Source organism: Mizuhopecten yessoensis, unplaced genomic scaffold (genome assembly GCF_002113885.1).
Source record: "Mizuhopecten yessoensis strain PY_sf001 unplaced genomic scaffold, ASM211388v2 scaffold3855, whole genome shotgun sequence".
Lineage (NCBI taxonomy): Eukaryota > Metazoa > Mollusca > Bivalvia > Pectinida > Pectinidae > Mizuhopecten > Mizuhopecten yessoensis.
This window is the reverse complement of record NW_018405253.1, coordinates 387301-414013: the sequence shown is the minus strand read 5'-3', so window position 1 is coordinate 414013 and position 26713 is coordinate 387301. Positions and strand designations below refer to the sequence as shown.

Below are 26713 nucleotides of genomic sequence, written 5' to 3'. Positions count from 1 at the left end.
TCAATTGGCTCTTCTATTCATGTTCATATTGATAATATTGAAAATTTATGAGGCATTTTCCATTCCTAATGAAATTATATTGACAATTTATGACGTCAAGTTACTGGTTTACCTTACAAGTTGACAAAATTTGCATTTCGCCTTTATATGCGAAACTGTACAGAATGTTTTCTTTACTGAACATAGCCCAGGTGTTCTGAATGTGTTTCCTGTACACTAGACAGGTAATCTTGTGAGGTGAGTGAAAAAAACAACAAACAAACAATAAATTCAATTTAATAAATTATTAACATTTTAATTAATACGCAATAATAAATGGTATTGGAGAAAGAAGCGGAGAAAAATTTCTTACATTTCCAAGCTTCGTCAACCTTTTTCGTTCCATAATAAAAATGATTTTATTGATGTAAACAACACAATTGAGATATTTCCTCCAAATTGTAGGTTATTTTAGTTGTCTATTTTACTGAAATAAACACAAAACATTCTTTTGCACCACTAGCCCTCTAAAAAAAAACTGTAAAATTTGAGAAGCCAAATCATTTCTGTGACATTTTTTTAACAACATGATTCGACACCAACTTGACATACAATCAGATGTTTTGACACTAAATTACCTCGTTCTTTCTTTCCATGGTACGTGACTTAATCTTATTTACTTATGGTTGTATCACAAACTGCAAAACTGTGACATCAGACACACAAAAGCTGTCATACTGTGATATCGGACACAACAATAACACTACCGGAATGACATCGGACACATACAAGCTGTCATACTGTGATATCAGGTGTAAGCAATAATATGACGTCAGACACACGAGCTGTCATACTGTGATATCGGGTGTAAGCAATAATATGACGTCAGACATACGAGCTGTCATACTGTGATATCAGGTGTAAGCAATAATATGACGTCCGACACACGAGCTGTCATACTGTGATATCAGGTGTAAGCAATAATATGACGTCAGACACACGAGCTGTCATACTGCGATATCAGGTGTAAACAATAATATGACGTCAGACATACGAGCTGTCATACTGTGATATCAGGTGTAAACAATAATATGACGTCAGACACACGAGCTGTCATACTGCGATATCAGGTGTAAGCAATAATATGATATCAGACACACGAGCTGTCATACTGTGATATCAAACACAACAATAACACTAACGGAATCACGTCAGACACACGAGCTGTCATACTGTGACATCGGACACAGACAATAACATATAAAACAGTAACATTGTGATACCGGACATTCATAAGCAGTAATACTGAAGTAAGCCATCACAGGATTGGGACAAACTCAATTGAAAAAGAATTTATAAATTACAACAGATCAGTCTTTGATTAATTGTTGAAATGATTGGAAAAATGACCATCAAACCAGACTGTCAGATAAAAAAAATTGAAAAGAATTTTATATACAAGTGGCTGGAATGTCCCAATCACATAACATTAAACCTAAAAATAAATAAGAGGCATAATTGTCAAAAAGCACATGAAAAGATCTTTCTTTAAGTCCAAGACTACTATCATCTATTCCTACACAGCACCATGTTTAAAAATAACGATATGTTCAAATAAAACAGTCATAACATTAGTTTAATTTCAATTACTCCCTCTTAAAAAATCTTGCAATTTTTAAAACTTAAGGTAACTAAAGTGAAATTTTCAGTTAAAAGTTCCCTGGCAAAGCTTACAGAGTTCCTACTGTTCTTCCCGTCGGTCACTAACTGTTGCCCATCACAGGGTCATTGAAAATAAGGAATCCAAAATCTGGTGGATTTTTTTAACTATCTCAACAATGTCAGTTAACTTATACTACAGGTATATAGTATTTCTCAAAATACACACTCCTAGCAAATTTGCATATAGAAAAAAATGATGCATTCAACACACACACACACAGCCTTTTTTACACATTAAATCTTGATAACGATAATACATTTACATTCATACTTCACATGTTCTCAAATGTGTTCTTATGAATGCTAGCACATTTATCTTGTACAATGTATTCATACTACAACTTTCTGTGAGTATTTTAATAAACATTTTGATTGGCAATTGGATTTCAAATATATCTTCAGCAGATTAATTTTCCCTCTTTTTCTGAACATTAAAAGAAGGCAAAGCATTGCAAGTCAATCAATTATCCCCATCGGTAGCGATTTCCATATTTATCCAACTGTACACTTATCAGAAATATCTCTGGATCAACCACTTGTCAGAAGAGAATACTGATACATGTGGGTATATCAAAGGCATCGTTGTAATGACTGAATTGTTTTGCTACAACAACATATTTTCTATATCAACAACCTCTATGATTTTAATCATTAACCCATAGGTTACAGTGACCTTTATACCCAAGACAACCAGTTTAAAAGCAGGGGTCTGATGCCAAAATATAGATCACTGTACCCTTAACAGCAGGTTGTCATCCCATAATGCATTTGCACAAAATATTTGGTAACTCCAGGTAAAATAGTATCGGAGATATGTACCAAAGTAGAGCAGGAAAGACAGAATACAGAGGGAGGGAGTGAAAACCTACAATCCCATCCTGTCCCAGTACAGACAGAATACAGAGGGATGGGAGTGAAAACCTTCAATCCCATTTTGTCCCAGTACAGACAGAATACAGAGGGAGGTAAGTGTAAACCTACAGTCCCATTTTGTCCCAGTACAGACAGAATACAGAGGGACAGGAGTGAAGACTTACAGTCCACATCTGTCCCAGTACAGACAGAATACAGAGGGAGGTAAGTGAAAACCAAGTCCAATTTTGTCCCAATACAGACAGAATACAGAGGGAGGGGAGTGAAAACCTACAGTCCACATCTGTAGTACCTGTGGGGAACTTATTTTATAAATTAATATGGATCAAGTTGTTATTACAACATCAAATATCACAATTGCAAGTTTATATCACATACTGACCTAAGGAATTATCTGCCGTAATATGAACAGGCAGTTATAGCACAATAAAACTTGTGAGGCAAAACCTGCTGGAGATTGATTCACCAATAGATCCCCTTACACATGACAGACATGTAGTTAGGAGTGAGATCATGGGTTTTTATTAAAATGATCAATCTGGTCCCAAGTTTTTCACTGGAATTGATTTAAATTCTTCTTAAAATTCTTCTTTTTTACAACCCAAGTGTTCTGTATTAGATGAACTTATGTCTGTGACATCAAAGGAAACTTACAAAAAAACATCCTTAAGGTCCAAGCACAAATTAAAAAGATATATTAATAGTCAATAATTATCAGAAACAGAAATTGAACATTCATAATTATGTTTGCTCTCCTCTTTGTATTACACACAAGAAAGACATTATTATTTCTGTTTCCAATTAGCCATTTTTTCAGCAGAATAACAAAGCACCTATCCATTTACTGGTCGTCAAGGGAACAAGTCAGCCACCTCCTCCAAGTTAATTCCATCTTCCTCCTGTGTTGTCACAACATCATGACTGGAATCCTGGTTGACATCACCATCTGTACTCACGCTGACAGTGGCGCCAGCTGGTGGAACAAAACTCAGTGCTTTAGGTAAGTTCATTGAGTGCACCATGTCCATGTGATGAGCCCGTTTGATGTGAGTTTTTAGATTCCCCTTCTGTGTAAAGGCTAGCTCACAGTAGGAACACTTGTGTGGTTTCTCTCCACTGTGTCGTTTCAAGTGGATCTGAAGTGCATTTTTCTGGTTAAAAGCTTTGTGGCAAATTCCACATATAAATGGTCTTTCACCTATAATAACAAAACAAAGAGTAAGCTTTTTTACTATTTTACTTAATTAAGTTGAAGAATAAAAAAACCTCAAAATTCATGTTTCAAGCACAATCAAAATAACCAAATGGATTCGAATTAGAATTTGAACTGTTAATTGATAAAATGTAAGTTCATGAATGAGAGGTGCCAGCATGATTGTCCAGCAGGCTAGGTCTTTACAAGTGCTGTCTTGGGAGCATAAACTGAACTAGATGATGAAGATCTGTAAAAATGATACATGTTTTAGTCATGATCTTGTATTATTCTGCCAAATCATTATGGCCTCTACTCGTGCTATCACAAGGACATGACCTATACTTGATCATTATGAGAGCATAAAAATGGTAGTCCTATTATGAAGGCCTGGCCTTTAATTGTCCTATCAATAAGTGGCTGGCCTTTACTTGTCCTATTATGAAGGCCTGGCCTTTAAATGTACTATCAATAAGTGGCTGGCCTTTACTTGTCCTATTATGAAGGCCTGGGCTTTAATTGTCCTAGCAATAAGTGTCTGGCCTTTACGTGTCCTATTATGAAGGCCTGGCCTTTAATTGTCCTATCAATAAGTGGCTGGGCTGTACTTGTCCTATTATGAAGGCCTGGCCTTAAATTGTCCTATCAATAAGTGGCTGGCCTGTACTTGTCCTATTATGAAGGCCTGGGCTTTAATTGTCCTAGCAATAAGTGTCTGGCCTGTACGTGTCCTATTATGAAGGCCAGGCCTTTAATTGTCCTATCAATAAGGGGCTGGCCTTTACTTGTCCTATTATGAAGGCCTGGCCTTTAATTGTCCTAGCAATAAGTGTCTGGCCTTTACGTGTCCTATTATGAAGGCCAGGCCTTTAATTGTCCTATCAATAAGTGGCTGGCCTTTACTTGTCCTATTATGAAGGTCTAGCCTTTAATTGTCCTATCAATAAGTGGCTGGCCTTTACTTGTCCTATTATGAAGGCCTGGCCTTTAATTGTCCTAGCAATAAGTGTCTGGCCTTTACGTGTCCTATTCTGAAGGCCAGGCCTTTAATTGTCCTATCAATAAGTGGCTGGCCTGTACTTGTCCTATTATGAAGGCCTGGGCGTTAATTATCCTATCAATAAGTGGCTGGCCTTTACTTGTCCTATTATGAGCATGACCTATACTTGCCCTAACTGGGGGGCATGGCCTATACTTTTCTGATCATGTGGACTCAACCTTTACTTATACTATCCAAAAGCCCTGGATTTCCTGTTCATGAAAACACATGATAAAAATACGCAAGCTTTTATATTCATGTCACTTACCTGTGTGGATGCGCTTGTGCCTTGCCAGCTGACTAGGTTTCTGGAATGATTTTTCACACGTATCACAATGATGTGGGGCGTACTTATTTCGCTTTGGTGAGGAATATGGGTCATGTACTACCATGTGTTCCCGTAAGTGGCTGGATCGCTTATAACTCTTATTGCAAACCTGAAATCACAAACCAATACAAAATTATATTCATACCAATTTAACAAATGTTTTCAGTTTTCCACAGGAAAATGTTTGAATAAGTCAGTTTAAACAAAATTGGAGAGGATCTAAGGCAGCTAAGTCTTTTGGCCACTACCTTTAATTTTTAACTGAACCAGTTTTCATATATAAGTGAAAATACAAAGCAATACAAAATTACCTTCATATCAATTATACAAATGTTTGCAGTTTTCCACAGAAAAATGTTTGAATAAGTCAGTTTAAACAAACTTGGAGAGGATCTAAGGCAGCTAAGTCTTTTGGCCACTACCTTTAATTTTTAACTGAACCAGTTTTCATATACAAGTATCAGTCTTTTTATAGAAAAGGACAACACAATTCTAGTTTGCATGCTTCTAATCATGGTCGGTATTAAATAGAATTTTAGTATGTTTTAGTCTCATTTTAATGATCTGGTCTTCACAGACTGATTGCATTGCACACAACAGAATGTTTAAACCAAGTGACCACACCAGCGTAGTGAGTGTGACTTACTGTACAGGTATGCTGACGTCCTGTGCCGAGGAACTTGTCCCCACCAGCCACATCACTTAGACTAATGTTGGCCGACTCGCTGCCATGGGTCAGACCCTCCTCTTCCTCCTCTTCCTCAATGTCAGGAAGGTTGGGATTATGTTCATCTACCGATCCTACAATTCCAACCGCATCTTCAATGTCATCCTCCTCATCATCTAATTCCTCCTCTTCCTCATCTAGATCATCCTCAACATCTTCATTGACAATGTTGGTGTCGTCTACCTCTGGAAGTGCTTGTAAGTCTCCTTGGGTGACCGTTATCTGGTCAAAGAAAAATGATGTGCATTCTATACAATGTAACTTACAACATTCATTTTCAAATTTTGAAGCTCTTCTGTCAACAAATTTATTGTCATTCTTCAATCTTAACCAAATTTCATGTTGGCTTTCGCATTGATTCTACTAGTACATAGTTCTGTTTGAGTAAATTCTAATTACTGATTTGACATGTAGTCTACATAAAAATGTTATAACTTTTTTTTTTTATAAAAAACTGTTTATCTTAAATATAATTAGTTAAGTAAGATAGGTTTGTGTCCGAGTTTTCTATAAACAGCTTGTTGCAAATGGTCAGTTTATAAGCTTAATACCTGTTGGTCAGTGGCCAGAGTCCCATCAGCCGTGACAACGAAAGAGTTAGGTGCCCCATCCTGCATGGTAACCTGGCCTTGTACAAGCCCAGCAGCCTGTAGACCCTGTATGTTCTGTATACCCTGCAGGCCCTGTAGGTTGGCCAGGTGCTGCTGGTTTTCTATATGGGGCACCGTGATTGTAGACATGGGCTGAATGATCACATTGGGGTTGATCTGTTCCTGGACAGTCACTGGCTGAACGTTCTGTATTTGTATGTTCTGTACATTCTGTACGAGGTTGGGGTCGGCGGCCTGGAGTGTGGTTTGGGTGATGATATTGGGGTTGATGGTAATGTTAACATTGCCCTGGTTCTGTAGTTGTTGTATAAGGCTGGTGTCAATCTGTACAGTCTGTGAAAAGATGTTGGGGTCGAGCCCCGTGATCTGAATACCCTGTCCTAGATTTCCAGTGAACTGTAACTGTATTCCTTCGAGACCCTGTAACACGTGTGCTGCCAGGGCACTCTCGTTTAGCTGACCCATATTGTCCTGTACCGTTAGTGACACTGGTAACACATTCTGGGCCTGTAGCATTGATTGGTCAATATTGATCACCTGACCAACATTGGGCTGACTAGTCACAACAATGTTCTGTACATCTGTTCCGTTCAGTAAGTTGATCTGCTGCTGTTGTTGATTGTCGACATCAGGTACGACCTGAGTTAGAGCCTTCCTTCGCTTGGGCTGGCCTGGATTGTGTGTCAATACATGACTCTTGCGATGACCAGATGTGCGGAAACGCTGGTCACAGTGAGAACACTTGAAGGGTTTGGCTCCAGTGTGTAGACGCATGTGAACCTTGAGACTGCCTTTTGTAGAGAACATGGAGGAACACACATGACATTTGAACCGCTTGTCATCTAAAATTAAATCAAATTTTAATTATATTCATTCTTTATGCTACAAAAAGCACATGGCAGTAGAACAAAATCATCCTGCAACACATATTCCATTACTGTTAACAACAGAAATAAATCAGTCTTTAATCAATTTGATAAAATGGAAGGTGAGAATTGAAAATTTCATTGTTCATTTTTCAGAAATTATACTTAAAATTGTTGAAACACTTGATATTATTATTTCCAATTGATTGTTGCAAATATACTGGCACATTATTTGTTCATGATATTACAAGGCCTTATAATGCATTGTGAACACCCTAACTGACAAGCTACCACGTGAGCGGGGAAACACTTACTAGTATTATGTGTTTTCATGTGACTGTCGAGGGTAGACTTGACGGTGAAGCCTCGGTGGCAGACGTCACAGTTATAAGGTTTCTCCCCTGTGTGTATTCTCACATGTCGTACTAAGTCACTCGGCTTCTTGAAGCTTTTCTGACAGTATGTACATTGGTGAGCATATTTAGGTCCTTTTTCTAATGTCTCCTCTCTCATTTCCTGTGAAAAATATATAATCATAGGAATTGTTTTCTATATAAAGACATCATCAACAATTTTTCAGTGTTTACACACATTATCACTAAAACCTGCAGCAGTAAAAACTGTTCCTTTTAAGAGGTGTGAATCCAAATAATGTTACCAGGTAACAAAGTATATGTTCCTAGACATTAAAGTATATGTCTATCAAATTGATTCAGTTTCCCTATGAATAATTTACCTTTGGTTCGCTGACCCGCGACTTCTCAGTTGCAGATTCCAGTAAGATTTTCTGCGACACAGTGAGATCCTCCTCCTCAGCTGTCCTTGACAACTCCTCCGTCTGTTCATCCGTAACATGAACCACTGACTTGGCTCTCCGCGGTAGTATAGTATGATCCTCGTCATTGCCTACGGAGAAGATCAAGGATTAACGTGGCAATGGGTCACAGATATGTATGCAATGATACATGATACAGATGGTAAATGTTATTACAGTTGAGTTCTTTTAATTAAAAACAAAAACAAAAGATTCTGGATAATAGCAATCGAAAATCCATTTGCCTTAAAAAAGTTTTGAAAACATATTCCTGAGAAATTTCTGAGCATAAGAGGAAGAACCTTGTTAATCCAGAGCTAACACTTCAACCCTGGAATAATGACCTTTTCCTGATTACAGGATTAATGAAGTTGGAACAACAATATACGCTAACACTATAAACCAAGCCTCTTGAATCTAGCTACCTCTAACCTAATTATCCTACTATCCAGCCATAGTGTCAGGGGACAGATTTTCTCTCTTCTATTTAAAAGTGTACAGTAATGTAGCAACTGGCCACTTCGAAATCTAACCACATTAGCTGGAAACAACAGTGGCTTGATTGGAGACGCTCAACTGTATACTCTATGAGAAAGTATTTTATCTGAAAGTCTGACTGTTTTGAGGGTGTTCAATCAAAAAAGCTTTCTTTAATGTGATACCCTATTACTATTTGGAGGCTGGGACAAATATTAATTCATACCTAACACCCTGTTTCCCCACAAATGCACAATATACAGTCGGGTTTCCATGCCTACCTTCCCTGTGAAGCCGCATGTGTCGTTTACACATGGAGGAAGTCCTGAATGTTTCTTGGCAGTACGGACATTTGAACGGACGCTGGCTCACATGGATGTTCATGTGGCGCGTGAGTGAACCGTTGGTGGTGAACATTGCCTGGCATACATGACAGCGAAACTCCTTCATGCCCTGGTGGGTCTTCAAGTGTGACTTTAGCACTCCTGCCGACACAAATGTCCGGTTACAGGTCAGACACTTGAACGGCTTCTCACCTGTCATACATCAAATTATATATTAAGTTAAATGAAACATTCACTTTTAGTAACATCAGCAAAAGCTCAGTGATTTTTTTTCACAATGAAAAGAATTTAAGAAAGACTTATAAATAATTAAGATAATAAATCAGAGCTGTTTGCTGAATAAGCTCTAGAATTTAATCTAAGATCACATATAGATCCAAAATATCGCTTATGTAAATTTTGATTTATCATGCTATACTTAAGTGTTAATTTTTCTTTATGTACATTTTTGAGACCAAGAAATGAATTGAGCACTACTAACCCTCAGCTTTATTTAACAGTGTTAGAGGGGAGTGGGCATAAAGGAGCACACCAATGAGAGTGGCCCAAATGACAATGCAACAATAGTTACATCTACTTGTATTGAAGGGGATGAACCAAACAAAGATATATCAGTACAGGTAACATTCAAGTCCCTGAGCTGATGTACTACGTACCTGTGTGGGACCGGATGTGCTGTTTCAGGTGACTGGACTTTTTAAAGGACTTATCACAATAGTCACACTTGTATACACGCTTGCCATCATCCAGTGGTATAAGGGCGTACTGCTGGTCAGTCTCCGTGACCGCCTGTTCCTGCTCTGAGGAGTCAGCTTCCTGGGCCTCTGGAATTTGGCCATCACTATGGAAACAAAGAAAGATATTAGGATAAACTAAATACTGTCTGTGAGACATGAATATACCTTGTATTATAATTCCAAGCACAAAGAATTCATAGCAGCCGCAACTTTGATTGATCAAACACATTCAATATAATCTATTACTGAAACTATTTAACAGCAATCAGTTTCATACAAATCTGATAAAAATAACAGAAGTAGAGGGATGATATACATTTTCTATTCATTTAATACCACCACCTCCACATGCTATAAGCCAGTCACTTATATTTGTCACCCTAGCTGATTCCTACCAACTTGGCTAGGGAGAATTTCTATTGAGCTCATTCGTTAGAGCGTAAGACTAGTAATCCAGAGGTCCTGGGTTCAGCTCCTAGCGGAGGCATTGAAAAAATGTTGACCTCTGATACATATTGTCAGCTGGATTTTCATTCAGCATGGAATGCTAGCTGTGAGCACCGGCTGTATGCTCCCCAGGGAGTTGAGAAATGGCAGCACCGGCTGTATGCTCCCCAGGGAGTTGAGAAAGATAATCATATTGGCTGGTTGCAACGGCCCTATAACCATGGATAATAATTTGTGAACTTTTGAGACGACCTACAATCTAGGTTATGATCAAACGGGATATAAGAACCTTAACTTATTATTGGGGAGATAAAAGGTCAGGGAGGTCACTTTAAGGTGAGGATGTATTGCATAAGGGTATTCGGTAGACTTTGGGGACAGGGAGCTCAAGGTCCCTCACTTTGTAGGGAGAATGTCCTGCATGGAAGTATTTTGGAGTCCAGAGATAAAGAAGTCACTTTGTGGGGAGGATGTTCTGCATAGAGATACTAGTGAAACAAGTGTCAGGGAGGTGCCTCACTTTGTTCTGGAGGATGTTTTGCATGTAAAAGTCAATTACTTTGTGGGGAGGATGTTCTGCATGAAAATATTTTGGAGTCCAGAGATAAAGAAGTCACTTTTGGGGAGGATGTTCTGCATGGAGGTACTGGGGAGACTAGAAGTCAGAGAGGTCACTTACTTTGTGGGGAGGATGTTCTGCATGGAGGTACTGGGGAGACAAGAAGTCAGGGAGGTCACTTACTTTGTGGGGAGGATGTTCTGCATGGAGGTACTGGGGAGACTAGAGGTCAGGGAGGTCACTTACTTTATGGGGAGGATGTTCTACATGGTCACTTTGAGGGGAGGATGTTCTGCATGGAGGTACAGGGGAGACTAAAAGTCAGGGAGGTCACTTACTTTGTGGGGAGGATGTTCTGCATGGAGGTATTGGGGAGACTAGAAGTCAGAGAGGTCACTTACTTTGTGGGGAGGATGTTCTCCATGGAGGTACAGGGGAGACTAGAAGTCAGGGAGGTCACTTACTTTGTGGGGAGGATGTTCTGCATGGAGGTACAGGGGAGACTAAAAGTCAGGGAGGTCACTTACTTTTTGGGGAGGATGTTCTGCATGGAGGTACCGGGGAGACTAGAAGTCAGAGAGGTCACTTACTTTGTGGGGAGGATGTTCTACATGGAGGTACTGGGGAGACTAGAAGTCAGGGAGGTCCCTTACTTTGTGGGGAGGATGTTCTGCATGGGGGTCCTGGGGAGACTAGAGGTCAGGGAGGTCACTTACTTTATGGGGAGGATGTTCTACATGGTCACTTTGAGGGGAGCATGTTCTGCATGGAGGTACAGGGGAGACTAAAAGTCAGGGAGGTCACTTACTTTTTGGGGAGGATGTTCTGCATGGAGGTATTGGGGAGACTAGAGGTCAGGGAGGTCACTTAGATTGTGGGGAGTATGTTCTGCATGGAGGTACTGGGGAGACTAGAGGTCAGGGAGGTCACTGATTGGTTGTACCCTGTGTATGGATTGTTTATGTCCAGATTGTTCTGTAGCTGCTGAGTCTGAAATAAACAAAAAGTTGATGAAAAATATGTAGTAAGTTACATATCAGTCTAAATGTAAAAAAAAAAAAAAAAAATATTATCATGATGACAGATGAAAACACCCTAGAAATACAAAACAGACTCAATGCTATCTTTTAAATAACTGAAAATGTCCCCACCTGTAGTCCAAACTGAGATTGGTTGTAGGCATTAAGCTGGCTGTTAAGCTGATTAAAGTTCTGCTGCCCTGGTCCAAGTAAACTTTGGCTAAAGGTCTGTTGCTGACCGAAAATCTACAACAAGGCAAGATACTTATAGTACAATGTCACCCTGTCAAAAGATAGATGTACTAACTATTGTTGCAAAATTAAACAAAGCTTACTGTTGATTCCAATACTCTTTGTATGACAAAGTAGACAAATTAATTTAAATACATACTACTTTTAATTGTGAATATTTCAAGCCAGATTGCTTTCAATCCAATGAATTTGAACTTTAAAAAATATTTTTTTGATTACAAGCATAAAAACAAATCAAAATAATTTGTATATCAGTTCCAGTCATTAGATCGGCACTCATGGAATGCAGCCCAAACTCTGGACATGATATATAGATGACATGTTATAGAAGAATCAAATTTACTGATCATGATACATTTCAGATAATTGGAAAAGGCAAAGAAGTGTCATGCACCTGTTGGTTGAGGGTCTGCTGTAGCTGCTGGTCAAGGCTGGCAGTGTTCAGGGCATCCTGTATGTTAGACTGAGTAAGGATGGCCTGCTGACCTATTTCCTGCTGTGCCATAGACGTGGTGGTTAGTTCCTGGTGGTTGAGATTCAGCTCCGCAGTCTGAGTCTCGTTCATCATTTCCGAGTCTGTGTTCTCTGGGCTGTCATCTGCCAGGTGGTCGGTACCACCAGAGCTACCTCCTTGTTGTATGGTGGCCTGAATAGCCAGCTCATGTCTACAAACACCAGGAGACATGTTAAAGTCAAACCTACAAAGTTTACCTCATCTAATTTTATATTGTTAATTGAAATACACAATTCTCATGACTTCTATTCAAATACATGTCAACAATGAATGTTTTATTTGTTTCAAATTTAAATGCTTTAAAAACAAGTTATTTGAAGCAGATTCATGAAATAATTCATTAAAAAATCTGTTTCCAATTCTGTTTTTGAACCCTGTCTACATTCTGATAAAACATGTTCAGTTGTAATGCAAAATACCTGCAGAATATATTGATATAACTTGTTTTGTTAATTTAGCATTGACTTAAACTCAAACATGTCCTGAGATAATATGAGATTTCATACCCTCCTCAGCAGTGTATAATTCTGACAGTGTAATCAAGGGTTTGTAAAATAACTGTTCTTAGATCCATGTCCCAACCACATAAAAAGATGGGCCTCAGTGGGGAATTTAAAGTTCAACAAAAAGTCTTTGTCAATTTGTTTCATGAAACAGTGGACTTGAAGATATAATCTTTATGTACCATTAACTTCAGTATGAAATGCAATGTTAAAGTTACGATAACAAGAAGTTTATTAGTTACAGTAACATAATAAATTACTTCAACTTGAAATATTTAAAGACATCTATTAGATTTGAAGTATTTTATACCTGTGGGTTTTCATGTGTTTCTTACAGTTGACAGAGGTCTTGAAGGTTTTTTGGCAGTAAGGACACATAAAGGGTCGGACCTCACTGTGTGTTGACATGTGGCGCTTCAGACTGCCGTTGGTGGTGAAGTTACTATCACACAGGGGACACTTGTATGCTTTCACTCCTGTGTGAGTACGGATGTGAGCCTTGAGGACCCCACTTGACACAAATGACCTCATACACTGCACGCACTTGTACGGCTTCTCACCTGAAAAAAATCAATCAGCCATTAAAATTTTATGTATCTTTTTTCAGAGATCCAGAGATAGATAAAATGCCTTCATTTTTATGATGTCAGACAGATTCACACTAACAAGCTGGGAATCTTTTGAAGCCGCTGTTGATATTGTCTTATAAGTTAGACCATACCTTTACCCAGTCTCAAGGAAAAAGACCTTTAACAAATTAATAATATTTTTTGCTGAAAATTTCAGGTTCCTGAGGAAAAACAATTCTCTAGATTTATGTCATGTTCATTTTGAATTATTATACTAAAAGTCATGAAATTATATATATGAGCCAGCAAATTTTCGCTAAGAGTATTAATCTATAGTACATATGCTTATTGAATCCTCACTTAACAAACCACATCTCAATAATCTATCTCCTGTGGACTATAGTTTATATTCACCTGTATGGGACCTGAGATGCTGTTTGAGATGACTAGATTTTTTAAAGCCTCGTTGACAGAAGCCACACTTGTAAGGTCTATCCACACTGCCGGCTTCACCAAGGTAGGTGGTGATGATGTTGTTCCGAGGAGGCTGCTGAATCAGACCTGATGAAAAAACAGGTATTGCAGAACGTGGGACATAGTTTTCAGGATAACATGTACAGTTTAGTCAAGATACAAGGCAGAATAAATGTATGTATCTATGTAAGGCACAGTAGTCAGACTAAAGTGTACTGTACCAACATTATACAGTATTCAGTATTAGGGAAGATTATACAGTATAATCAGTATATAGAATAATATTCGTGAAACAGTATATTTTTTTTAATACAGGAGTCAGTAGTAAAAAAAAACAGGAATTGGTTTCAGTTTATTTTTATTTTTAAACATCTACTTAGCAATCAGACTAGAAGTATGTTGGATTGTTGGGGGAAGGAGGTTCCAATAAAACATATCATCGTTAACAGGTATGAAATTGTTTGCATAAACCCCAGATTTAATTTAGAAACCAGTTATTCTCGCCTTTGTTATTTGTTGAAAACCAATTTGATTAAAACCTATTTAAAAGCAATGATACTCTATCTTGGATATAACAAAGACTTAAGAGCTCGAAAAATTAAATCAATACTCCAACTTTTAAAATTTTGTACAAAATAGAAAGAACATACTGTTCTAATACGACAGATAAAAGAGTACCTGTATCTGTTATAAGGATAGGTTCTTGCATGGGTATATCAGGAAGTGAGAGATCTGACTTGGCTGTCCGTCTAAATGTCCTCCGAGGCCGTTTGATGCCATCATCCTTGGAATGTGAGGCTATGTGACTCTTCCTGTGAGCGGTGGTGCGGAATTTCTTGTCACAGTGAGGGCAGTCAAATGGTTTGGCTCCTATCAAAAGTGATACGATTCTTATAGTATCAGATGAAAATAAAGCATACCAGGACAAAGTAATAGGCTTGTAATATATTTCTCACAGTACAACATGGTACGAATGTGACAAAATCACTTGCTGAAAACTCAAATCATTTGTTATAAGTGATTTAAAGGTTTCAACTGACAAGAGGCCCATGGGCCTTAACGGTCACCTGAGTCCTACAATATTTATTTTTGTTGTTGAAATATGTACCAATTTGAGTAAAAAATAGTATAATGTTAACTTAACTTTGTCAGGACCATGAGCTGATCATTCCTAGACCAATTTTAAGTGAGATCGGCCTATTAGAACTTAGTAGCAAAATAGCGGCCATGGCAGCCAAATTGTATTTCTGATTGACCCGAAAAATAACAACACTTTGTCAGGACCATGAGGCGATCATTCCTACCAACTTTCAGTTCAATCGGTCCAGCAGAACTTGACTTTAAGTTTGAAATAGGTTTTCAAAATGGCGGCCGTGGCGGCCATATTGGATTTCTGATCGACCCGAAAAATAACAACACTTTGTCAGGACCATGAGGCGATCATTCCTACCAACTTTCAGTTCAATCGGTCCAGCAGAACTTGACTTTAAGTTTGAAATAGGTTTTCAAAATGGCGGCCGTGGCGGCCATATTGGATTTCTGATCGACCCGAAAAATAACAACACTTTGTCAGGACCATGAGGCGATCATTCCTACCAACTTTCAGTTCAATCGGCCCAGCAGAACTTGACTTTAAGTTTGAAATGTAAAATGTTAACGGACGACGGACGACGGACGACGGACGACGACGGACGAAAACGGATAGCAATAGGTCACTTGAGCTAAAGCTCAGGTGACCTTAAAATGTATAGGCATCAAATAAATTTCTCATTTTTCAACACTATTCCATTCAAAGTGACCTTCATACAATTTTTTATTTTTTAGATGACACTTATCTATTAATGCAAAAAACAATCCGTTTAATGTTGAAAAGAAACCATCATACCTGTATGCATCCGCAGATGGACTTTGAGACTTCCTTGAGTAGAGAAGAGTTTGTCACAGACGTGGCATTTGAAGTCTTTTACACCGGAGTGAGTTTTAATGTGTGCGGTAAGGGTGCTCTTGACAGCGAAAGCCCGGTAACACTGCGTACACTTGTAAGGTTTCTCGTGGGTGTGGATTCTGATGTGGCGGACAAGGTCACTCGGCTTCTTAAACTCCTTAGTGCAGTAGGTACACTGGTGCCACCGGACGCCATTAATCTGTCAGGTAAATCAATCACAGGTGAAATTTAAAAGGGTAATAGTCAAGATGCCAATGATTGGTCAAATAAGTTAATTACAGGTAACTCTACGCAGGTAATAACAAGTCTTAGTATTTAAATAAACATTTAAGTCCTTACTATTAAGTAAACATAATATCAATTATTATAGAATAATTACATTATCACTGATTTCATTATACGTCTTGTATTTACAGTTAGGCCAAACAAAATTGATTACTTGGTTCTCAGGCCCGCACGCATTTCATTTTAGGGCACTGCATTGCAGATTTTATGGTGAAAGTAATAAAAAAAAATCGTGAATGCACTAGTCACCGTCTTTAAAAAATCCGGAAAATTGGTCCGCATGTCGTTTTTACTCGTTAGTCACCCAAGTCCCGAAAACGTTTGAATAAAGATAAGGGTTGATATACAGGCAAGCGTTAAAATGACTATGACTTATTAGTCTTGTGTACAAATGGCGCTCATTTCGGTACAAATAAGGAATGGGGGGTTCGTGATTCTCGTTTGGAACATCGTGGGGGGATTTTCGGAGGCTTGCTCTATGACGGGTTTCTACACAACTATAAAAAGACAAGGTTATGCCCACAATGAACGTTTTAGTAATTTCAGTCTTTATCATTTGTCATGGCGAAATATGACATATATGTGTCAAAAATGAAATTAACAGATTAATGTTTTATCTCAGGATACAAAATATGTCTATTCGTTTTTAAAATATATACCAAAGAAATAAAATATAAAATATTTGGAACTTTTAGATACTATAACGTATTTCTAAAACAGAACTTTCTTCCTGCATAGTAAGAAAACCTAGACTTCCTATGAGTTAAGCAGACAATTAAAGCCTATATATACCTTTCTGATAATGTGTTTTTTGATGGAGCCTGTTGCTGTGTCCTGAACATTCATGGTGGTGATAGTCTGGATGATGGGAGTTGGGGCAGAGCTTGATATGGACATTGATGTAGGGGCAATAGCCTGCAGTACGTGTGATGCTACAGCAGTGGACTCCACACCCACCTCGGCACCACTCGGTAGTCCACTGTTCTGCAACGCTTGTTGCAGGATGTCTGAACTCTGTTTATGGTAAAATAATCATTTTTTTAATTATCACACAGAATAATTATATCCTTATTACAAATGTAGTCAATATTACAGAACAATTTGTTATAAATCCTTCAAATCCCAGAGATACAGAACTCAGAATCTAACAATCATTTTCAATCTGATATTACCAATGTGACACGTTAGATATTTGTTAAATGTGCTGAAAAAGATAGCTTAAAAACATATCTTTATAATGATTTCTGTTCTAACATTCCCATAGTTCATTTCATTTTCTTTCAAAACTATACAGGATAGTAAAACACCAGTTTCACTAAAGGTTACAAAATATTTGAAGGGATTAATAAAAGGTACTGGGATTCATTTAGGTTCGATTGCCTTTATCAGTTCATGATATTATCATTCCCTATCCTGTCTTTATTACCAACCTGTGGATTGTCTGGGTCGTCATCTGTAACTGACCCTTCTACTGTCTGCTGATTGGCCGTCACAGAAGTTTCTATGGTTTGTTCCGACAGACCCAATAGTTGGTTGATGACATTCTCATCAACTGTCCGATGGCAGCTGTCTTTCACACTACCAATCTCAACTTGGGTGGGTGGTTCCTTCAAGAGATGTACTCAACTGACAACATATTCTGATTTTGATTTCTGATAGGTAACAGCGAAGAAATATATAAAAGTAGTCAATAGGGCTGTGTTGCTCACCTGGAAGCTTGAACATGAAGTTTTGACCCCTGTGACCTTGAATGAGGGTTACATCCATTCATTTGAAAATTGAAAATCAAATGATGGTGAAATGATGGTCATGGTCCTTTACCACAGCCAGCTATTGACACACATTGTGAAACCATTTAAAGAAAAGGTTGGTAGACAGATGACAGAGTACTGCAATAGCATACCTTGGTTCTTTGGACCAGGATGAGGTAAAAGTATTGCAGATACGTACAACACAAGACTATAAGTATTTGGAAAGTAAGTTTCTATACAGCAGATCTTGAAAGACGAATTTTCAAGGATTTTTACAGCCTGCAGACATAAATGCAATTGAAACCACAGCATTCCCTTTATCAAAAATAAATTCTGTTAACTATCTGTTGATGAGATCAACATGGAATTTTTTTCAAAGAATTTTTAACTGAAGTTATGATATTATGGACAGTTTCTACACTTTTACAGCTGATCTTTACTTACTCCACCATCTGTATGAGCACGACTGATGTGAGCATTTAGACTGCCTAGCTTCTTAAACACACAGCTACACTCGTCACACTGAAAGGCTGGCTTATTTTCCTGGTCCCTTGGCAGTGTATGTACTCGCTAGATAATTTGAGCGGATTTAAACTTTTATAAAGTATACACAAGGAAATGAAATTTGATTTGTATGTTTATAACATTATACAAAACAAAATACATATTTGTATAGGTTATGACAATGATCATCAATTAATAGAAATAGTAATTGTCATATTGAATTCAGGGATACATCATACGAGAACTTGTAAAAAAAATCATATATACCCTATTATGTAAGGTGGAAAATCTTTATACATGTATATCAAACTAAAGCCTTTTAGTTTATCCAGAACAACAATTTCATCTACTTTCATGGGCAAACCTGATCTCACAAAACAGAATTAGCCTATTATGTCTATTATTTTGCAAACAAATTACGCTGATCAAACTGTTTTTAATGCGGTAAACATCCTACATAATCCCCCCCCCCCCCCCATTTAGTTCAAAGGAAGATAATCATTTCTGACATTAATCACAGTATAAACCTTTCTTTTCTTCTTGGGTTGTGATAAAACAAGAATGTTCATAATCAATCTACAAAACAAGTTTATTTAGCTATTTTCATTTTTACCTTGATATGAGCCCTGAGGTTTCCTTTTTGAGCAAATGTTGATGGGCAGAAATCACACATATGGGGTCGATCCCCTGTGTGTTTGGTCATGTGGATACGGAGAGCTCCCTTCTGGTTAAAGGCCTTGTTACATAGACTGCACTTATAGGGACGCTCCCCTGTAAAATATCACATAAGTAAATGTAACACAAAAGTGATACACATATAAAATACATGTACAGAAATATAATGCATGAATAACATTCAAATATAATACATTTCCATTATACAAACTATTTATCTATTTTTTGTTCTGAATACTTCGTTGATATTTTTATGAGATTCATAATGGGCGAGATTAGTAGTTGACCCATAGCTCCTGTCTATGATACCAGTTTTCAAGTCTATGATATGTTAATGTGTGGAAATATCATCATGTTTGTGTCCTGATTACAGTATATCTCAGTTAGACTCTTTACTTAAATGTCTACACATGAGTATGGCTTCACTTTCCCCATAACATTTAGCTGGTCTGTTTATATGTAAAAGATGTGGATTGATTAGGTTGCCTTACAAGCGTCAGCTGCAGGGAATTTCCCTTTAGCTCAGCGGTAGAGCATCTGTCTGGAGAGCAAAGGGTCGCGGGTTTGAGCCCTAGCGACGGCACTATCTTTATCATTTTCCTTGTCCTATTACACATACATAACATCACTAAAGGTTCAATGTCGCATTTTAATAACAGGTCTGCTTATGGTATCGTCACAGTTTCCACATTCAATTTAACTTATCTGTCTATATGAAATGTATATAGAAGAGAGACATTTTTTAACGACAGCTAAAACCATATCAGTGTGGGCATCCATCCATATCATTATGATGTAATTATACCTTCTATCTGCATGAATATAAGTGATAAAAGTGGTAAAAACGTCACAGTATGCAGATTATAGTGAAACATGTATGTATATATATATCTGGCAGTCCAGTCGTTATGCAAAAAAGCATGTAAAAATTATCTTCCGAGCTAGTCAAAATTGAACACTAGTGACAGACTTTGGGCTTAAACGTATAAATTATATCAAATAAAAAATTATTAAAGTTAAAATTTAAACACGGTAATACAAATGTACAGACAACGCAATAATTACTGAAATAAAAAAGATTTATAAATGTATGTATTTGAACTGGGGGCTTATCTTTTCAACTCTCATATGGTTCAATCTGTGCAGATGCCTCTTAAGCCTTCTCCATCTTGAATGAGATCAGAATCTCAATAGCTCAAAAACCAATAGCTTTTCCCTGTCTTTTATTTGAAAGAATTTTTCTTTCATTATTAGTTTCTACCTGTGTACATGTACATGCTAGTTTCAACCTGTGTGGATGCTAGTTTCTACCTGTGTGGATATAAGTTTCTACCTGTGCTGATGCTAGTTTCTACCTGTGTGGATGCTAGTTTCCACCTTTGTGGATGCTAGTTTCTACTTGTGTACATGTACATGCTATGTTTCTACCAGTGTGGATGCTAGTTTCTACTTGTGTACATGTACATGCTACGTTTCTACCTGTGTACATGTACATGCTACGTTTCTACCAGTGTGGATGCTAGTTTCTACTTGTGTGGATGCTAGTTTCTACCAGTGTGGATGCTAGTTTCTACTTGTGTACATGTACATGCTACGTTTCTACCAGTGTGGATGCTAGTTTCTACTTGTGTACATGTACATGCTACGTTTCTACCTGTGTGGATGCTAGTTTCTACTTGTGTACATGTACATGCTACGTTTCTACCAGTGTGGATGCTAGTTTCTACTTGTGTACATGTACATGCTACGTTTCTACCTGTGTGGATGCTAGTTTCTACTTGTGTACATGTACATGCTACGTTTCTACCAGTGTGGATGCTAGTTTCTACTTGTGTACATGTACATGCTACGTTTCTACCAGTGTGGATGCTAGTTTCTACTTGTGTACATGTACATGCTACGTTTCTACCTGTGTGGATGCTAGTTTCTACTTGTGTACATGTACATGCTACGTTTCTACCAGTGTGGATGCTAGTTTCTACTTGTGTACATGTACATGCTACGTTTCTACCAGTGTGGATGCTAGTTTCTACTTGTGTACATGTACATGCTACGTTTCTACCTGTGTGGATGCTAGTTTCTACTTGTGTACATGTACATGCTACGTTTCTACCAGTGTGGATGCTAGTTTCTACTTGTGTACATGTACATGCTACGTTTCTACCTGTGTGGATGCTAGTTTCTACTTGTGTACATGTACATGCTACGTTTCTACCAGTGTGGATGCTAGTTTCTACTTGTGTACATGTACATGCTACGTTTCTACCTGTGTGGATGCTAGTTTCTACTTGTGTACATGTACATGCTACGTTTCTACCAGTGTGGATGCTAGTTTCTACTTGTGTACATGTACATGCTACGTTTCTACCTGTGTGGATGCTAGTTTCTACTTGTGTACATGTACATGCTACGTTTCTACCTGTGTGGCTTGTAGCTTCTACCTGTGTGGATGCTAGTTTCTACTTGTATTGATGCTAGTTTTTACCTGTGTGGATACGGTTATGTCGTTCCAGTTGGCTGGGTTTCTGGAAGGTCTTCCCGCAGTGTTGGCACTTGTAGTGGAATGTGGATCGGTCAATGTTCCTCTTGTAGGCTCTGTGAGCAAGAGATGACCTAAAACAGGAATAGCGATGTACAACATATTCAAATAACAGTTCATAAGTAAAAGCAATCGGACAATTTCACATTATTTTCTGAGCTTGTTATAGATCTTTGATAAACCTTAAATGGTCAAGGTATGTATGATGAGCTTCACTTAGTACATTTTACTCACTTGATTTTGTAGTGCTGCTTCATGTGTTCCCGTAGGAAGGCAGGCTTGTTGAACTCTTGGGTACACTGTCTGCAGGGATAGGTTTTGATCCCCTCCTGTTCCTGACGATGTTCGGTCAAGTGTTTGTCTAACTGACTCTACAAAATCAACAAGCAACAACTTAAGAAGAAATCCACAAATTTCATGTATAATGATACTACAATCAACATGGACGACAAAATACATATCATTCTGAACAATTCATATGACATTTGGAAATTATTTTATTGATATATAGTAAATTGTAGAACAAGTATTCAAGCATAAGATCCAACAAAGTTAACAGGTCAAACTATTTCAAACTCAAATACTAATTTAAAAGATTACACAAATTGATACAAATAATGTCCTTTCATTCTTTATCCCACTCACTTGAAATATACTGTACGTCAATACTTGACTTGTACCCACATCATGTTGGGTTTAGAAGTGAGTGTACATATGTAACTTGTTCCAATAGGTCTAATTGTAAGTCAATGGTTTTAAATTAATTGATCAAGTTATGTTTGTTAGATAATATTTAAATTTCTCTGATCAATTTATTAACGATTACATACAATAAAATCATGAACATGGAGGTTTCAATGTTGATCTTTTTCTTACATTTCTCATGTTAAACTGTAAAATATTGTGAGGTACTAGAGTTTACTAATAGTTGCAAATTTTGTGATATTGGATGCTTTTGGTACATACCTGTACACTGTGGTACATACCAGTACACTGTGGTACATACCTGTACACTGTGGTACTAACCTGTACACTGTGGTACATACCTGTACACTGTGGTACATACCTGTACACTGGTACATACCAGTACATTGTGTTACATACCAGTACACTGTGGTACATACCTGTACACTAAACTCGTCCCCACACTCTGTACACATGAGATTTTCCTCCTTTTCGTGGAGCATGATATGTGCTTTGAGACTGGCAATACGCGAGAACTTCTTGCCACACTCGGGACAGGTTGGGTCTCCATCTTGTACATGGGTAGCCTCGTGGAGGATCAGATTATCCTCAACGTTGAATGAGGCAGTACACTGGTTACAGGCGAATGGCTTGTCTTCCTCGTGAAGTTTTTGATGCCGTTGGTACTGGTTCCATTTGGGAAACACTTTTTCACAAGTATCACACTTGAATGGACCCTGTGTTTAACACAACATCAACATTTTATAATAATTCTATTGACTTTGCCTACAGGCATTCAATCTGATACTTCACTTAAGTTTATTGTGTGGATCAATCATTTCATATCCAGGTCACATGGACTGGTATTAAACATTCTTTGTCTAAATAATGACCATTATTAATAATCAATAGTTGTACTTATTCAATATACATGTTTAATTCAAAACAAAACAAAATTGAATATGAATATGTTGTAGATCTACAACTTTCACTTGCATATTTTTTTTTTTAGATTACCTATCATTTGAATTATTTTCAAAACCTCTAAAATATATTTTCTTTCATTTTTTCATCTACACATAATATTCCACAATTAAATAATATAGCTTTCACATTGATATATAAGTGATAGGCAGACTGAGTTATCTACCTTTCCAACAGGCGGTTTGACACTGTCCTTTTTAGGATGTAGTGGTTGTGAAGGCGGGAGGGCGAAAATGTGCTGAGCAGGAATCTGTTCGTACACCACATGTTCCACCATATTTTGAGGGTCAACGTTTTGCTGTGGGTCAATATTCTCCTGCTGTGGATCAATGATGTGCTGTTCCACAAAGGCCACCATTTCTCCCGTCTCTGCCACCTGAGCCATCTGGGCCACAGTGGCATGAGTGATGTACTGGGCATAATCTGTATATACATAGAAACCAATTCAGTTCCTCCTTATCAATAACCCACTTGGTTTTCACATGTATAACATAAATTATAAACCTAGGCATGTCACCATGGTCCAGGGTTTTTATACTACATTAAAATCCAATTTCTTTTGCCCATACTAAAGAAGCAGAAAAGCTTCTCCAAATCAATATATTAAACTGTTCTGAACTAGTTGCTTAATGTCTTTTAAATAAATCATTAAAAGAGTATGGCAGACGCAACACCATGACACTCTTGCCCCCTTCAGGCTAGTTGCCTAATTGTAATCAAAGGCTATCTTATATCTTGCAATGTGTTGGGTAACAAATTGTATGTAATATCTTAATAATACGGACATTAAAGTGAAATTTTAGAAACCTACATATGTAAAGCTACACTAGTTAACTTTATGGATGTTGACCATTTTGAGTTACCATTACAATCTTTGTATTACATGTATAGCTTTTCTGCGCTATGTCCCAAGCATCTTATAGGTATGGCATCTTTGCAAAGCCATAGTCGTGTTGTTTTTTTGTTACAGGCACTTCACTAAATATACCTACCAAGTCCTGAACCATCAGCGACCACCAGACTTCCAGCCACATTTTCAAGATCAGCAGCACTGCACAAGCTTATGGTAACAATATTATCCTGCTCTGTAATAAAGATGAGGAATATAAATCAATGAGGCACGGTTACACCAATCACAGGTGCCTGAAGGTCCACCATCGCAGAAAAAAACGTGTTTTGAGTTGTTTTTTGTTTGGTAATTGTTAAATAATCATAAAAAAATACTTTTTTAAAGACTAAACAGAATACCACAATACATGCTATTTCAAATTAAAGCCATTTCAACAACCAATTTAGATCATCAAGATAATACATCTGTAGCAGAACTGGTATGGGGTCTAGTGTGTCTTTGTGGTCGAAGACTATGTTAAAGGAGGGAGCAATGTAGTGGAAGAACTGGACAGGGTCGAACGTCGGCGACCAGGTAGCTCAATTGGTAGAGCATTCGTCTCAGAGTTTGGAGGGTCCCGGATTCAAACCCCGGTCTGGCCGTACATTTTTCTATAATATAGAAACAACCTTGGGCCTGTTTGTTTCAGAATTGTGGCATTCTCTTTTTTAGGCATTACCAGAACAACTTTAAAATCATATAGATATATTTGTACATTTATAATTGCAACTATATTTTCCCCAATATTTTGGCAAAAGAATAATTGACTTTAAAGGTTAGTCTTGATGCTGGATAGTTTTGAAACTTGATATAAGCTTTATTTTACAGGCCGATAGATTATTGTAAATAGGTTCCTTTCACATTATACTTTCCTCATTTTTAATTAATGTAATAATTAAAATTCAGTGTTCTTAACCTAAAAATTTCTATTTTACATGAATTTGTCATTTGTATGTGTAGTGGAACTGAACTGGGTTGACCAGATTATAAGCTCGATTGGTAGAGTATCTGAATAGATTTTGGAGGTTTCAGTGTCCTATTAGTCATATATTGCTACATCAGCTTATGAATTTGGCAGTAGTTATGAAAAAAAATAATAACAGAGTTGACTTAACAGTAAACATTCTGCATTCACTGAGCATGCAGATGCATTTATCATGGGAATTTGGAGTTCGACTTCAACCTGATCGAGTCCCAAAAGTACACTTGTGTTGTTAGGCCCAAAGTCATCTACAATTTAATCTATATTAATTTTTACTTTGACCAGATAATTTATGTTTACACATTGATGAACAATGTTTATTGTATATTTCGTTTTTCAGTTACACATGCAATAATGTGATATTTTATGCAAATACAAGTTGATTGAATATGTTCATGGATTATCTTTTGTTCAGACACAGAATTAGATTAGATCTTAGTCTGTGAATCAGACTATTTTCAAATTAAACTGTTACAGTGAAACTTACACAAGCATTGATGATTCTAAGCCTATTAAAATTAAAATAATGTCATGCTCTCTGTAATGCTACCCCTCCCTTATTTATTTCAGTCTTTTATGCCACCTGTAGTTCAATGGTCCCTAAATGGAACAGGTGTCCGGAAATTTAACTAAATAACACAACCTTTGTGGGACATAAAAGCAATAAACCTTATATTTTTTTGCAATTCCGTGTACAATATTTCACCTTTTTTATATCCTGCACGTTGTACACATGAAACTGCAAGTGTTCGGATGTGAAATATTTTTATTTCAATGTGTTTATATAAAGCGATGTTTTGAATGCGTTTCCTTACACTTCTAATATTTTTTGAAGTATGAAAGCGATTTTCGTCGGTTCACGTCGATACAGCATAATTTGCCATAAACATCAACGGGCACATGCCACCCATCCCTTTCTAACTGTCCACCAAACATGGATGTACATTTTTTGCATCCGTTTCTGAACATATCGTGAAAAAGTACCAACAAAAACATCAACAGAGATTTATGTATTCCCAACATTCACTGGTCTGCTTCGTGAGTAGTTTAGGGCTCGACCGTGGAAGTGTATGACCTAAGTAATCTAGACTGTGAAAATCGCCCAAATATATTTCTACGCGTCCTGGAGTAGGAATACCATCATTTTTCACCATCAGGTTCAAGTCCTGAATGAAATCGAGCGTATTATTGCGCATACACTACTGTGTAGGTTAGTGACGCGGACGCACTACCGAGAAATTAGCACGCTTCAATTCTAGTCATGTACATTTTATGGAATACACAAACAGGTATATAGATTCCTAGTGACAATATTTAATAAATAGAACTTACCCGAGACATTTTCTATTTGTATTTGCCCGGCTTGTTGTCCTTCGAGGGACATATTTTTGGTAAATTTTTAACCAAAATGGCGGTGATCTGTTCCGTG

At 37.5% G+C, this 26713-nt stretch overlaps 1 protein-coding gene across 1 annotated transcript; it reads right to left on the bottom strand.

Annotated features, from left to right (window-relative positions):
- Positions 1-275: 275 nt before the first annotated feature.
- Positions 276-26713, bottom strand: LOC110448168 (zinc finger protein 236-like). The gene is made up of 26 exons (XM_021494268.1): positions 26617-26713; positions 24406-24498; positions 23580-23836; positions 22870-23166; positions 21980-22116; positions 21692-21819; positions 19145-19302; positions 18472-18597; positions 17707-17883; positions 17069-17290; positions 15932-16190; positions 14725-14916; positions 13987-14133; positions 13314-13563; positions 12381-12651; positions 11867-11980; positions 11594-11705; positions 10899-10956; positions 9629-9813; positions 8910-9164; positions 8074-8243; positions 7652-7853; positions 6412-7313; positions 5780-6082; positions 5074-5242; positions 276-3772 (listed from the first exon to the last, which is right to left on the bottom strand). The coding sequence occupies exons 1-26, from the start codon at positions 26666-26668 to the stop codon at positions 3426-3428; spliced, it is 5583 nt and encodes a 1860-aa protein (XP_021349943.1). The 5' UTR covers positions 26669-26713; the 3' UTR covers positions 276-3425.